The sequence below is a fragment of the Amphiprion ocellaris genome, chromosome 23 (genome assembly GCF_022539595.1).
Source record: "Amphiprion ocellaris isolate individual 3 ecotype Okinawa chromosome 23, ASM2253959v1, whole genome shotgun sequence".
Taxonomy (NCBI): domain Eukaryota; kingdom Metazoa; phylum Chordata; class Actinopteri; family Pomacentridae; genus Amphiprion; species Amphiprion ocellaris.
Window position 1 is genome coordinate 15196902 of NC_072788.1, and position 16505 is coordinate 15213406.

At 39.0% G+C, this 16505-nt stretch overlaps 2 protein-coding genes across 2 annotated transcripts; both read right to left on the bottom strand.

The window, feature by feature from the left end:
* Positions 1-5723: 5723 nt before the first annotated feature.
* LOC129348076 (thioredoxin-like) lies at positions 5724-9925 on the bottom strand. The gene is made up of 5 exons (XM_055007439.1): positions 9782-9925; positions 8208-8312; positions 7623-7688; positions 6313-6378; positions 5724-5899 (listed from the first exon to the last, which is right to left on the bottom strand). Exons 1-5 carry the CDS (start codon positions 9803-9805, stop codon positions 5834-5836), a joined length of 327 nt encoding a protein of 108 aa, XP_054863414.1. The 5' UTR covers positions 9806-9925; the 3' UTR covers positions 5724-5833.
* A 1909-nt stretch (positions 9926-11834) lies between these two features.
* Positions 11835-16242, bottom strand: LOC129348079 (prostaglandin reductase 1-like). The gene is made up of 5 exons (XM_055007469.1): positions 16031-16242; positions 13210-13483; positions 13009-13114; positions 12649-12767; positions 11835-12499 (listed from the first exon to the last, which is right to left on the bottom strand). Exons 1-5 carry the CDS (start codon positions 16225-16227, stop codon positions 12389-12391), a joined length of 807 nt encoding a protein of 268 aa, XP_054863444.1. The 5' UTR covers positions 16228-16242; the 3' UTR covers positions 11835-12388.
* Between the last annotated feature and the right edge of the window lie 263 nt (positions 16243-16505).

A 16505-nucleotide genomic window follows, 5' to 3' on the forward strand; every position in this document is an offset into this window, starting at 1 on the left:
TTTGTAATAGGGTGACTGATTGAAATTTGCCATCTGTAGATGGTTTTGGAGTGAGTGTGTCAAATTATTTCCAACTTAACAAATGACATATTGTCTGATTGTCTAATTGTGTGGCTGTTTCGTATGCGTTGTTATTCGTACTTTACATACATGGATACAAATCAGAGACTCAAACTAGTGGTTTAGCTCCATATTTACAGACTTGTTGGAAATTCAATGGGAAAAAGACAAGTCACTGAGTTAAGTATGAAACTGAGGTCTGGGTCCAGGCTAGCCTTTTCATAACAGCTGTTTGTGCACTTTCCTGTCTGCCTTTAGGGTGTTTCTGTTCGTGTCTTGATAATTTATACTGAGTCAATGTGAATGCTGTGTTTGACCGTTTGCATGAGGCTACAGGTCAGAGATCTGAATCTCATGTTCTGGAGGTTGCGACAGAGAAAGAGTGTGTACTCTGACAGTTTTGTTTTCTATTCTTATGTGACTGGAAGAAGATCAAATCTGTCAAGTATCTGCTTGTCTGCATCGCTGCTGGTGTGTTTTTACACAAGCGGAGCATAACCTGTGTTTCTCCATTTGTAACTTGTTATTCCTTTGTGTGTTTGTGTGTGCTGTCGTCCTCAGCGGTGTGTTGGCTGCAGTGTCAGAATGGAGGAGTGTGTCAGCGGCCCAACACCTGCTCCTGCCCCGAGGGCTGGATGGGCCGACTTTGTGAGGAGCGTAAGTATTTCATCTTTCTAAAACCTCAGTGGCACAAAGTGAACACCCAGAATGTGACGGTTAGTGTGTTTCAACTCATAAAAAATGCTCACGGACACCAGGAAGCAGCTTGCTAAGCAGGTTTTAACAGACAATGGTGCTCAAAGAGAATCAGATAGCCGGACCAGGTTGTGAAAGAGTTCTTTCTGCTTCAACAGAACACTAGCATTTTTTAGGCAGTTTATTTCCTGCTCAAGTTAAAGAACCCATGACCCAAGAATCACCAAAAATCAAAACACCAGATTTGGAACTGCAGTCCCTCTTGAAACAGATCAATTAGCAAAGATCAGCTGCCACATGTCTGATAACTGATCAGCTACTGGACTGATTTCCTAGAGATCCTTTTCATCTAGCGTTATTGTGGAGACAATTCAAACTTGTTCTTAATGAACAAATACCTGCTTAAATAATAATATACTAGAGAAGGAAAGAATTTGGTTTAAAATTTTTAAAAATCAGAGTGGCCCAAGACTTTTCCACATTATTCTTAACATTAAATCATTTGTCAGTTAAGTAAACAGAGGGATCACGAGTCCAGAGGGTTAAATGATTGGTTTGTTGTCGACTTTAAATGCTACTCACCCCAACTTCTTACATGTAATTTTTTTGAACTTTTTATTTGTTTTACATGATTATAAATTGAATACTGCAGATTTTTTTAAACAAACAATTTCAAAACATGTTTTTGGGCTCATAGAAATAACTAAACAATGAATCAGTTCATTAAAAATGGAGTCATTTTTAACATTGCATTACAATGGATTATTGTTCTTATATTTTGTCATCAAAAACTACAGACTTTAAACTGTAACTATTGGAGTGGTGCTCTGTGGACACGAGTGGATTTTCATCTTGAAACTTAAGATGCATCAATAGCAAGAATAAGCTTCTCTCAGACCTGTGGTTTCATCAACGTTGATGCCAAAGCTAATTAAAATGTTTGGGATTTCAACAATGAGAAACGGGTTTGATGAGCTGCAGTGACTTCCTCCTCCTCTCATCTCTGTTTTCCCTCCTGTAATAACAGCTACACTATATTGCCAAAAGTATTCGCTCACCCATCCAAATAATCAGAATCAGGTGTTCCAATCACTTCCATGGCCACAAGTGTATAAAATCAAGCACCTAGGCATGCAGACTGCTTTTACAAACATTTGTGAAAGAATGGGTCACTCTCAGGAGCTCAGTGAATTCCAGTGTGGAACCGTGATAGGATGCCACCTGTGCAACAAATCCAGTCGTGACATTTCCTCACTCCTAAATATCCCACAGTCAACTGTCAGCTGTATTATAAGAAAGTGGAAGTATGTGGGAACGACAGCAACTCAGCCATGAAGTGGTAGGCCACGTAAACTGATGGATGCTGAGGAGCATAGTGCCAAGAGGTGGCCAACTTTCTGCAGAGTCAATCGCTACAGACCTTCAAACTTCATGTGGCCTTCAGATGAGCTCAAGAACAGTGCTTCAGCAGAGAGCTTCATGGAATGGGTTTCCATGGCAGAGCAGCTGCATCCAAGCCATACATCACCAAGTGCAATGCAAAGCGTCAGATGCAGTGGTGTAAAGCACGCTACCACTGGACTCTAGAGCAGTGGAGACGTGTTCTCTGGAGTGATGAATCGTGCTTCTCCATCTGGTAATCTGATGGACGAGTCTGGGTTTGGAGGTTGCCAGGAGAACCATACTTGTCAGACTGCATTGTGCCAAGTGTAAAGTCTGGTGGAGGGGGGATTATGGTGTGGGGTTGTTTTTCAGGAGCTGGGCTTGGCCCCTTAGTTCCAGTGAAAGGAACTCTGAATGCTTCAGCATACCAAGACATTTTGGACGATTCCATGCTCCCAACTTTGTGGGAACAGTTTGGAGCTGGCCCCTTCCTCTTCCAACATGACTGTGCACCAGTGCACAAAGCAAGGTCCATAAAGACATGGATGACAGAGTCAGGTGTGGATGAACTTGACTGGCCTGCACAGAGTCCTGACCTCAACCCCATAGAACACCTTTGGGATGAATTAGAGCAGAGACTGAGAGCCAGGCCTTCTGGTCCAACATCAGTGTGTGACCTCACAAATGCGCTTCTGGAAGAATGGTCAAAAATTCCCATAAACACACTCCTAAACCTCGTGGACAGCCTTCCCAGAAGAGTTGAAGCTGTTATAGCTGCAAAGGGTGGACCGACGTCATATTGAACCCTATGGATTAGGAATGGAATGTCACTTACGTTCATATGCGAGTCAAGGCAAGTGAGCGAAAACTTTTGGCAATATAGTGTATGTGCATCCTGCCATGCCTGAATGGAGGCCGCTGCACATCAGGTTAGAGTGGACACGACTGCTCCAGGTGATTAGAAACACACACACACACACCCACACACACACACACACACACACACACACACACACGGAAATACAATCGCAAAACACAAAAAAAGTTTTTCCAAAACTGAAAAAAATTTCCTGAAATGTGTCAATAAACAGATATTTTTAAAACTTATAGTCCCTCTCTAGTCACCGATTCAACCCCTTTAAACTCATCTCTGTGTATCAAAGTTACCCGTTTAGACTTTATATATGAATATAATCCCTTTCTGCTTTAAAATGGCTCAGATGTTACTCTACACTGTAGCTACCTCTAGAATACTGGCGGCTCTCTCCAACCATCCCACTCGCTTGCTGCAGCTTGAGCACATCAGCTCACCCTATGACTGCTAAAACAGTGCCAAGCTGTAATAATGGAATAATTCATCAGTACATGTTCGAACCAGAAATTGATTCTGAAGAGCAATAATCATACAAAAAGGCCCCCACAGGTTAACAGGATTGGTTCCTTAGGTGTGTTACAGATGAAACCTGGAAATCTGGATCTGTGTTTTTGAAACTGGCATCACTACACTGCAGTTTAAAGGTGCTCAGTCACAGTGTGGACTGTTTGTTTTGCTCATGATTTGTCTTCTAGCATATAAAAAAACACCATATGGACATGCTAACAAAGAAAAAAACATCATTTTTACTTAAATATCATAGTTTAAATGTATAATAACCGTGGAAAATAGTAAAATAAGGTAGCTATTTGTTTCCAAGTCAGTGATAAATTCATTGTTTTATGTAGCTCAGTGTGTTCATAAAAAAAATAATACTGCATCTTTAATGGTTTCCAAAACTAGGAACATTCTTTTGAAAATTCATTTAATAAGGCCACAAGGTAACTGTTTTAGTGCTTTAAATAGAAAAATCTGACTTATTTTGCCTTTGTGATGATCAGTGCTTTTTACCGTGAGAAAGATCTAGTCTTGTAGCAACTATGTGAAAGTGTGCTCACACACAGCGATATTGTCCCCTAAATGCTAATTTAACATGTTAGCATGCTTACACTGGCATGCTAACATGTTTATCAAAGTGCAGTGGTTAGAGTGTTAGCATTTTCCTATTAGCACTAAACACAAAGTGCAGCTGAATCTGATGGGAATAATTTTGCAAGGATTTGCTCTTAAACCAAAGTAGACAGCTGCTTATGGCCAAACATTTACTGGAGATTCTAAATTGTAATGATAGAGGCTTCCATTCTCCATAATGTAGTCACACATGCTGAAAGATCCCTCTGCTCCCCTGACTCTTCCCCTTGAACTGAAACTGAGACTCTGAACAAATAAGGCTATGAGAAGTCCAAAGGTTTGATATGAGTCATCACCAAGAGACTCCAGTTGGAAATTAACAGACGGTGCTGCTCTGCCTTTATAAAGATAATACACAACGTTTGTATGTGCTGCATAGCCCTGGATGAAACAACTTCTTATCTATCTATAGCATGCTTTAACCTGCTGACCCCAGACTGTCTTCTGAATGACTCGTCTGATATTTTACCCTCCATGTGTTTCACTGTCGGGTTTTTCCAAAGCAGTGACTCTTATTGCATCTTGTCTGCTTGATCAGAATTATTCCAAGCATTAAAGTAAACGATTACTTCCTCTAAAGTTGTTACTAACATCTTTCAATGCACTTCTACTTTCTGCGAATGTGTCAAAATGAGTTTCAGCTCAGCTAGGAGGATGTTGGACATAAGAGCGAAGCAATGCGGCCTGAAACCACGTTTTGTGAAATAATAAGCTGCTGTAGTTAAAAGCTTCCTCAAAGAAAACTGAAGGGAGAGAAAGAATGAAGAGATCCTGGAAGTGTCATGGAAAGTATTTACCAGACACCCTGCAGTATCCTGTATTAGTCCATTTTGTGTTGTTTTTTAGCAACAGAAAATCTTGTATTGATGGGTAAGTATGGAGTGAGTGTGTAGCAATACTCCTCTCAAGGCTGTTTTGAAATGCATTTCTTCACCAACAGAAGAAAAGAGTTACTATGGGACCTGTAGAACAATTGTGATCCTGCAAAAAACCCCCACATTTTAAATGTAACCCTTTCTTCTTTCTCTCTGCAGGAAGAGGAAATCGGTGTACTATCACTTCTAAAAGGTTCCACTCTGCTCCATGTGAATCATCTTATGAAGGGAATTCTTGTATAGTTAACTGACCACACTTGTAAACCATTCACTCATCTCTCTCTGCAAAGGCAACGCAAGAACCATTTTGTAAAAATAAAGCAGTATTTTTTCATATAGAGACTCCACAGTATTAAAACATATGCTGCTATATACTTGTACGATGTGTAACAAACTATTGATGTGATGGTCCAATGTATATGTGTAAACTATTCTCACATTTTTATTATAAGCATAAAATACTGTTACTTGCTCTCTTTCGATCAGATTCAGGACAAGGACAAGAAGTTTGTGGAATTCATCGGTTTATTCAATCCACAACGTACAAAGAAGTCCAGGTTTTGTCAGGAAACAAGCAGAATCGCCTCAAAACAGCCAGGTAAAACAAGTGGTCGTCAGGGTTAGAATCAAATTTCAGCCCATTGTCAAGATACTATACTGAACAAGACTATGTTGCCATAACGTGATGAAGGTGGAATAAAATTATTGCTGTTGGGGATAGAAGACCTGATAGAGATCGGAAATAAAACTGGAATTCCTTCGTAGACATGTACAGGAGGGTAACAGCTTCTACTGTAGGGTTGGTTGGAGGGACTCATGATCTATGCAATGCCACTTTCTCTGCTAGTGTTGTTTTGTTAGCACCAGAGAACTCGTCCACCTGAAAGAAACACAAAAGAATATATTTGTATTTACTATAGATGAAGTGTGAGGTCAGAACAGCAACATTTAGTATCTTTTACTGTAAATCCCCTTTTACTGTCCATAGTTAGAACTACCCTCCAAATAAGTGGACGAACTTGTAAATTTCCTTCAATTTGCTTCAAGCTCTAATCTGTCTTTAAAAACCATCCCTCTTATGAGCCACTGACTGTTTCTTGCATTTACTCATTGTTTCCAGCAGAGTAGCTCTGAACTGACTGTGTGCCAGCTGTGAATGTAATGGAGCAGCTAAAAACTCAGACATTCCATTAAAAGTAGACAGTCAAATTAATGCCAACTGTACTCCCACTCTGCTCAGTGTGTGAACTTATTAGGTTGAGGTTTCCATCTTTGCTGTATATTCTGACGTACCTTTTCTCCATTCTTGTAAAAGTGGAATGTGGGCATGCAGTTGATTTTACACTCGGAACTCACATCCTGAGAAGAGCAAAGAGAGCAGCAGTTAGATGGATGGACTGAATCAGCAACACTGCTCCACCCTGACTGAGGACTGTTCAAGCCAAACAGCCCAGTACATGAGTAAGGTAATACAATGTACAAAAGTTAAACAAGATTAGAGCAACTTCAACAGGTTTTACAGCTGCATATTATCCAGCTATGTGTTGCTAACTTGTAATATGCCTGCAGTGTGGGCTGCATCGTATCAGTTTCTTTTTTTCTAAATATGTAATCCAACCTGCAAGCTTTATTTAAGGACCCGTCTATGTCAACAGAAACTGTTTGCAAAAGATGGTAACAGAGGAAGCTGGGATGAGTTCCAAGAGGGATTTTTACTTGTTTTGCTTGGAAACCTGTGATGGGGGAAACTCAGACTGACCAGAAGCTGGAACCTATAAAAACATCAGCGAAACTCTGTAAATCTGTTTCTTAAAGCCCAGTTTTTTTGGTTGCTTTGTAAAATTCAAACTGTAGAGAAATTTATTATGAGAATTATTTTCCCTTTGGGCTATGAATTCAGCATTCAATACTTAGAGCTTCTTCAGAATTATAGCTTGCTGATTTTCTTTTAATTCACTCCAAGATGAAGATCTTAGGATTTTGGAGTGTTGGTTTAATAAAACAAGTGAGGTTTGTGCTCTGTGAAATCCTCAGTGACATTATCACAACTTTAGCATTTATAGAACTTAGAGTAGCAGGGAGGTAAATGGGTAACTACTCATCAGATGGGATATCAAAGGTTTCTGTTTACAGCTTTGTAGATTAGATATTACCAGAATCTGACCCACAGCTAGATTACACAACACCAATGCAGTTGTTTTGCCAGAATATGTGTCAGAGGTTTACCACATGTGGTTACAATAGGCCACCATGTTAGCAAGTCATCCTACCAAAAGCAGTAATCCCTCTCCAACGATGCAGTTAATGTTTGAAATCTACTTTTCTATGCCTGATATTTAAACACCAGAAATATCAAATATTTACTTGGTTTTACTATGCTGTGGCACTGACACAGAAAAGCTTTGCACTTTCACTTGTCACATGAGCGTCCTCTGGTTCCCCGAGGCCTGGTCAAATGGATTTCATGAATAGTTTACATTGCTCTGAGTATTAATGGCCCGGAAACCCCGGAGTTTTCTTCTTACTGTAAACTTTCTGATTCTTCAGGTTTAGAATGAAATAAAAATAAAACTTTTTTTTTTTTTTTTTAAAGACCAACCCACCTCAGCCTCGTCCACGTCCACCTTCAGGAAAATCACGTTACTGTTTTCAGGCAACTGTGACAATTTCTGGTAGAGAATCAAACAGTGAGCATTAACACAATGGACGTCTGTCATACAATAATGAGACAATTTACTGATGCATTTCTGTTCCTGATTATAAATGGGTCTACAAATCTGACTGTGGTTCTATTAGTTAATTTATACAGAGCTATCAAAACTTCCGGTGAATCAGACATTTCCTCCTCAAGGTGGGAACAACAAGACAAAAGGTTGCCTAAGCAACAAACTCTCTCCCCAAAACAATGCTGCTGCCTTTTAGCAACTTAGGAAAGGGCTCCTTCAAAAACAACTAAAAACATTTCTTTCACAGAAGCTGCTGCTACTGTTTCTATAAGAATATTTTACATCCACAGATTTTTGAAAGTAATCAAAATATCTGTATTCCAGCTTAGAAGAGATACATTACTTGTCCATCATCTAACCTTAGGTTTTATCCTCCAATATGAAGCGTGTTCCCTCCCTTGACAGAAATTCATTATAAAATATGGTTCCGACAAAACTTTAGCGCTGTGATCATCCACTTACTTCAAATTCTGGGCCAATCTGTTTGCAGGGGCCACACCACGTAGCTGTGAAGTCCACCACCACCAGCTTACCTCCAGCCTCCTTCAGGATGCTCTGGAATTCCGCCTATAGAAAGTGGGACAAATAAAGTTATTGTGGTATATCTGCTAAATATGAAAAGCATTATTGCTAAATGCATTTTGCTTTAATGACTGCAATCCATTTGCTTCCACTTGGTCAGTGGTTGCTGACACTGCAGATGTAAACAGAGAAGTTAAGTTGTGAATGAAGCTTTCACTTTGTTTTCTAAACTTCAGTCAAACAGAACCAGGCTGCATCATAAACTAGCTTTAAACACAAAAAGATGACTTGTGTAGCATTTCCCACTTCCTCATAGATTATTTCTGCGATTTGTGTTTACTTTTGCTCTGCAATGATTAAAGCGATTAGTTAACTAGTAAATCATTCGCGGCGAATATTAATAAAATGATTTATTTGATTTACTACTTTGAATAGAGGAAAAATAATCTTTGATTCTCGCTCCTTAGATGTGAATATTTTCTGATATTTTCAATATCTTTGGGTTGTGGACGAAACAAGACATTAACGGAAGTCATTTTGGGCTTTTGGAAACACTGATCGACATTTTCTTAGCTTTCTCTGACATTTCATAGACCAAGCAATTAGTCGAATACCAACACAAAAATAAATACTACATATTTTTTTTAAAAAGATCGAGGATGAAAATGGTTGCAGCTCTAGTATAACCCGATTCAAGAAACGTGGATTTCTCAAGTACCGGTATTTTTGCTAAAATAAAACTTCGGAGTTATGCACACTCATGTAGGTATAATGATGTGGACACTAATCAGTGCTAAACAGTCTTTAGACTTAGCAATCGGTTACTTTTGAGGGCAATCAGCAGTAAACCTGTGCGCTCCCATCGATTATATTTACTTTAATAACGTGCTCCGAATATATTTACTTCGATAATGTGCTCTGAAACTAAAAGTCCATTCCCGTCTCCACCCAGACGTCATCAGACATCCACTAGGCGCTCGTGGCCTGCTGCTGTCCAGCATTAGCCGTTACAGCTGCTAACTGCCGTCTGCTAGCATCACTCCGCGCTCCTTTAACAGACCAATGCAGCTTCCGTTATAACTGCGCGATGTTATTTAGACTGTAAAATGACTCCGACAGCCACTCCAACGTTAACTTTCAGGACATTTCTACGTTAGCCGATGAAGCGCTCGTCCTGCTGCTAGACGGAAAAGTCCAAAAGCCGCATCACACATGGAGCCAGTCACCGATACATTCATGCTCAAATCAACCAGCGGCGTACCGTTAATCAAAGATGTAGCTGTGTTTCTGATATCTATCATGTTAAGGTTCTATTATTAATCTAGCTGCGGACTTTAACTGAGCTAAAGCTAAAAACGGGCTCGGCTAACATGGAGAATGATGTCACGAGAAGGGGGAAAGAGGCGCGCGGCTGCCCCTGTGGAAGTAAGGGGCACTTGGGCTAAAACATGTTTAGCTTCATCTAACAGCAGCGGGTCAAACACAGACTTCACCGTAAACAAGACACAACTTACCAAATTTTCTACTTCGCGAACCATGTTGACAGTCGATGAACGCGCCTGACAGGAGAACGACGTGAAGTTGGAGAATGCCCTAAATCCAGAGAACCACGCCGCGTTTTTATCGCTGCTGCGTCAAGCTAACCGCCTCTAGGCCGAACCACAGCCGGTTATTTACCAAAATAAGAGTATTACCGTCAAGCTATCGAATAAAAATAAGAATCGTACTCCTCGATCGCGAAAAGGTCTTAAACTGCATTTCTATTTTGTAAACAATCCGTCAATATCATATAATTGGTTTTATTTTCTACATTAAGCGTCCTAAGGGGTTCGCCACCAACGCCTTTATTTTGAAAAGTTCCAACCGCTTACAATTCTACCTTGACGCTGTTGGGCGTTGCCATTTATTGATGCATCAACCATCTAGATGTTGCAAAAATGTACAATGTCTTATGTTGGATTAACGTATTTTTGAAACCGTTGAATATTAATCAGCATGTGGTATGAAGAAAAAGCACAAACACATACAAAAAAATAATACTCAATAGTGGGACCTTTTGGCAATAACCGGTTAGTAGTGCTTTCATAATCAATTGCACAATCTCGTAACATATTTTTATAGTATAGTATAAGTATTGTTATTACTTCTGTACCTGCAGGGAAAGAGGTTAAAGAGGGATTCGAGTCATAATGACTTGACAAATTCTCGGTTTACCGTAAATAACTGAGTCAGCGCAGCCCCAATTCACGTAATACCGCCAGGCAACGTCCCGTGCGTCATTACGTCATCACAGTGGTTGCTTTAAACCTTAAACCATAATATTATAGAATATATATTTCTTGCACAGCAGATGAAATAAAATGGGTAACATACGCTTTGAGAGGTCACCAAGGAGTAAACTGGGAATGAATGAGGCTCTTACTGCTAATTAACCTTCAGTAAATGAGAAACTCCTAATCAAACTTTATAGAGTAGCTAATGTTTGATTAGTTAATTGAGAAATGAGAGTAGTAAGTAATCCTCTAATAATTCCTAATGGGAGACTATAAATCAGATAATAAAACACTAAATAAAAGGCTGGGAAACAATATAATAATGGATCATTAGGTAATATTTACTTCAGGAATATCTGTAAATTAATCTTAATAATCTTTCTCTACATGTGGTCAATCAATAATTCTGCACCTGTCGTGAACAGCCCAAAACTCATTTTTACTGATTATCTAAATAGTAGTTACATTTTTTTTTTTTTTTTTTTGCACCAAATACTGATACATAACACACACATCATTATTACACAACCTTTGTTTGGGTCTGCTTAAGACAAATGGAGGATCATACTGACTTCTGTGACGAATCACTGTGCTTGAGAAGACACAGGAGAGTCGGTCACAAGGAAAGGCGTCAGTATGGCTGAATCACTACATCCCTATTTTTGCATATTCAAAGAGACTTGAGCTTTACTTTGCCTTTACACTCAACCTTGAAATTTGAAGCCATTTTTTGATGCTTTTAGAAATAAGACTAAAAATCTTCGCTTGATAAATATATTTACAATAATATATAGCTTAAATGTTTACAGAAACCTGTGATCATTTGCATGTTCCTCTGAGACTGATAATGTGATTTAACTTTCACTTAATGGTTTTATGCTGGTAAATATAAAGTAGACCTGTCCAGCATTAAAAGTCCTTTACAGATACACAAAGTCTTACATTTATGCTCTAAGGTGTGTAAACCTTACTATAGTCTCCTGGGCTACAAACAATAACAGAGACACAGCCGGCCAGGTAACCATGGAGCTGGCTCTCAGCAGCAACCCATAACCTTATGAAATTCAAATGGGCGTCTAAAAATACAGCCCATTTCTTCATCAAACAAAAAGCTGCAACTGGCAGCAGCAGGTTAACAGTGCTTGCTCTATTATCTGGACTCCACCCATTTCAGGAGTGAAAGGAGCTCACATCTTCTGTAGTTTTGTTTTTCCTTGTTTCCTCATGCTGTAAAAGCATATTCATTTACATCACACTGTATAGATAACATAAAGCCCAACACACATGTGAAAGATGTGTTTTCTGCTAAAAAAGCACCAACGTTTTTTTATTATGCATGCAAAAGATTGCTGTAAACACAAGACATCTGGTAAGGTATATTACAGCGAATAATCTGTAAATGTATCCGCAACAGATGCACACTGCTCATTCAGGGACTTGCTGGCAAAACAGAATAACAGTCTTGTGTCGTCTGACTAGAATTTTTTCCTTCTGGTCTCTCCTGAACAATGACAATAGTGGCGCTTTCCAAACTGTCAAAATGTTTTCCAAAACTGCTGCTAATGTTTCAAAATGTATATCTCATTCATTGCTGTGAGCCTTACCATTGATTAAAACCTACCAAATCACAATATTTGGAGAAGATTTAATTCCAACAGTGACATAGGATGCAATGCTAAAATTACTAAACTGTAAGATTAGAGCCCAGAGTTCATGAATACAAAACTCCATTGAGACATTCATACGAAGCTGTTTGATTAATTCTATGTCTATTGCTCCATCCTTCATGCGTGAATCATGTCAGTTATCAGTAATAGTGATTCTTCTACATTGGAATAGTGTTTCGCTTCAGACTGCGATGATGGCCTTGCCGATGTTTTCTCCCTGCAGCATCCCCATGAAAGCAGCTGGCATGTTTTCAAAGCCTTTTGTGACGTGCTCCCGACACTTCACTTTGCCCTGCAGATGCGGAATAAATAAATCACAGTAATTATACTGAAGCAGAAACGAGGGTAATCCTAGTAATTGAAGTTTAAATCTTTACTGAAAGCACAAGAAATATTCTAAATTTGGGTCAGCATCAGAGTAAACTGTTCTCGGTCACAGACCTCTTTCACCCAAGCCATCAGTCTCTTGAGGGTCTCTTCATTCTTGTGCGGCCACCTGTTTTGCATGAAGCCCTCCATCTTAAGCTGCTTCATGAGTATGACCATCTGGGGGTACGGCCCTGAGAGAGAGATGGTTAAAGTAAAATCCAAAGTCGCTTTCAGTGGGGGGTGACAGGAAACAAATGAATGTAAAAATGAATGTCTGCTGCTCAGCTGTTACAGAACTTTAGCAACACAATGTCGCCCTCTAGTGAAAAACTGTTTTAACTGCATTTCTCTGTGTTTCTCACAAGCAGGCATCAAGTTAAAGTGATTAAATCTAACTATTTATAAAGAAAAGGAAAGTAGGGAAGCAGATACCTGTCTGGGGTGCAGTGTCATTGTATGTGGAAATATTTCCACACACAGCTATTCTTCCAAAGTCCTTCATCTGCTGCAAAGCAACAGTTGAAGAAGGGCCTCCCACCTAAAATCAAGACAGAAGCACTTAGAATGGAAAAACAATGTCAGGAGAGAATTTAAAAACCATCAAGAAGCGGGAAAGTACATTTGGGAACTTACATTTTCAAAGAAGCAGTCGTATCCCTCAGGAGAAGCCGTCTTCAGGGCCTCCTCCAGAGAATCCACTGTTTTGTAGTTGAAAGCCACATCGAATCCCAGCTCTTTGAGGTAGGCTACTTTGGCGTCAGACCCTGCTGAACCCACCACCTTGCAGCCTTTGATCTTGGCGATCTGTCCCACCACGGAGCCCACTGCCCCAGCAGCAGCGTTCACCAGCAGGGTCTCACCCTGCTTCAGCTCTAAGATTTCCTCTAACCCGTACACAGCAGTCAGCCTGCGGAGGGACAAAGACTCAAATCCAGCTTCCAAAAGCAGCAGTGAAAAGAAACATTTACTCAAGTATGAGTAGAACTTTGAGTTCTTGTACTGTATTTGAGTAATTCCATCTTCTACTGCTTTGTACTTTTACTCCACTACACTTCAGAGGCAAATATTGTACTTTGTACTCTTTTTCATTTGTTCAGTAGCTTTAATTTTTTAGTTTAACAGTAGAAACTACACTACTGTTCAAAAGTTTGGGGTCACTCTGAAATGTCCTTAATTTTGAAAGAAAAGCATTTTTTAAAATTGAAGATAACATTAAATCAATCAGAAATCCAGTCTAGACATTGTTAATGTGGTAAATGACTATTCTAGCTGGAAACAGATGATTTTTAATGGAATATCTACATAGGGGTACAGAGGAACATTTCCAGAAACCATCACTCCTGTCTTCTAATGCTACATTGTGTTAGCTAATGGTGTTGAAAGGCTAATTGATGATTAGAAAACCCTTGTGCAATTATGTTAGCACATGAATAAAAGTGTGAGTTTTCATGGAAAACATGAACTTGTCTGGGTGACTCCAAACTTTTGAACTGTACTGTATAATCAACAAATGATGCAATAGTATAGATTAATGTAAAATTGCAGTGTTCACCCAGGAGATAGACTATAAATAGGCACCTTTGCCAGTTTCAACAGCAAATTGATAAACACAATAATGCATCAATAATTATAATACAATTATATACTTTATTATGAAATACCCTTCTGCATGATGATACTTTTACTTTTAATACTTAAAGCATATTTCAACTCTAATAATTTTGTGTTTTTACCTATGTATGATTATATGCTTATAATTTCTATGCCAGAGTATTTGTACTTCTATCTAAAGTACATGATCGGAATACTTCTTCCTCCACTGGAGCCTGTGAGGTCTTCATAATATAACCTCCTTGTAATTGCTTCCATAAGGAGGTCATCAGGACTTCAGTAATAACATCTGGATCCTTCCAAGTTTATTTATTCAAGATGAAAGAGAAAACTAATTTCTGTTCCCTGTTTCTATGAAAAAACAAACACATAAACTATCAGTCAGAAATGTGGACACACCTTCTGATTCAATGCTTTTTGTTTATTTGTATTATTTTCTACATTGTAGATTAATAATGAAGATTAACACTTTTTTTAACAACATAATTCCATATGTTTTCTTTTATAGTTTTGATGTCTTCAGTATTAATCTACAATGTAGACAATAAATAAAAACCACTGAACGAGAAGGTGTGTCCAAACCTTTGACTGGTATAGTAAACAAAAGCAACTGAATCTAATTTTATCAAAAATCAGCACGAGAATAATAATACTTATCATCAATTAATAATCTTTTCTAATATTTATTCAGGCAAGGTTGACTGTATTCAAACATGGGAGTGTCTTTCAGTCCTTTTAGTTGACTTCCGGCATCTTCTAAAGCTGCTATAAATAAAATTCATGTGCTGTCAGTTTGTATTTCAGATTCCACAGAGATAACTTCCTGTCCATCCAGCTGTGATAAAAGCCTGAACAGCCACTAGTCGACTAGAAAATGCTTCCAGATACAACCAACAAGTGAGTTATGAAGTGAGATTAATTAGCGAGGTATATTGAGCCTAAAGGCAGAGTTTTTAATGTCATGAAGGCTGCCTTTTAACCTGCTATTGTTCTTGTTCGGAGGACATTCTCTGTGAGCGACATCGAGTCTTAGATGAGGAAATATTGTATATCAGCAAACCTGTTGAGCTAAATGAAGCTATGTAGTTACAGTAAGCAAACTGTATGCAGCGTGTTGCCACAGGGACTTACACAAATTTTCTTGGTGATGCAGAAGATGAGGTTGAGTTGTTTTACACTGCTAGTAGTGCAGATAACAGGTTGGAAAATTGATTAATCTACTGGTATTTCTCACATAGAATATGCAATATTCAACATTCCTCTCAGTTTCATTTGGCCAGAAACTAAAGTGATTTCCACGTATCCTTTATTATGAGACAGTGTCGGATCTAAAAGCACATGTTGAATATTATGCTTAAATGTCTGAAATGAAAAGTTTAACAGTTCTAATCTGCAGCTGTATGCACTAACACCAGCAGTGACTGGTAAAATAAACATACAAACCTACTTGGTTAATTATTATCTACCCGTATTCCTACCTTGCCTTATTCGCAGTAATAGTGCTGCTTTTTACTGTAATAAATGTTTATATTTATTATAGCTCTGCATGATAACAAATTCCTCCTCAAGGTTGAAGTAGACGAAACGTGATAGGGCTATTTTATGCAGAAGAAGAGTCAAATGAAGCTTCACATGCCCTGTTTGTGGGCGCAAACTCTGAGCCTGATTAGAACAAATGGCTTTACAAAGAAAGGCAATTACATTGTCTCTGCTTGGTTTAAAATTTTGCACAAGCAGCTTACACACACACACACACACACACACACACACACACACACACACACAACAATCTGGTTCTGTCAAATTGCTACTACCCACACATACATCATAACATCTGTCTTACCCCGGCATGCCGACTGTACCCAGAGCCAGAGACAGTGAGATATCTTTCGGCCAGGCAGCAATGATGGGAATGAGTCCTTTCTCATCGCAGACGGTGTGGCTTCTCCAGCCGCAATAAGCCACAACATGGCTGCCGACAGGAAAGGCTTCATTTTTACTTTGGATCACTCTACAGGAAAACACAGAAAGAAAAGTCATCTGTCAGTCTAGTGTTTCCCACCTGCTGCTGCTTCAGTTTACGCAAAAGTAACCTAAAGACTCTGTAAGACCCCTCATTTCAAAACGATGTTTTTGGTCGCTACATGACTTGGATGTAAAAGCATTACTATACAGAATGATGTAAGTAGAAGATGATTTTCACATTCTTTAGCTGGAAGTGGGAAATTTATCTGAACTGACCAAAAACCTGAGTGTAATAAGGCATGTACCTGCAGGCAGAATTTGTAATTTCACAGCCAGTTTGGAAATCCTGCTCC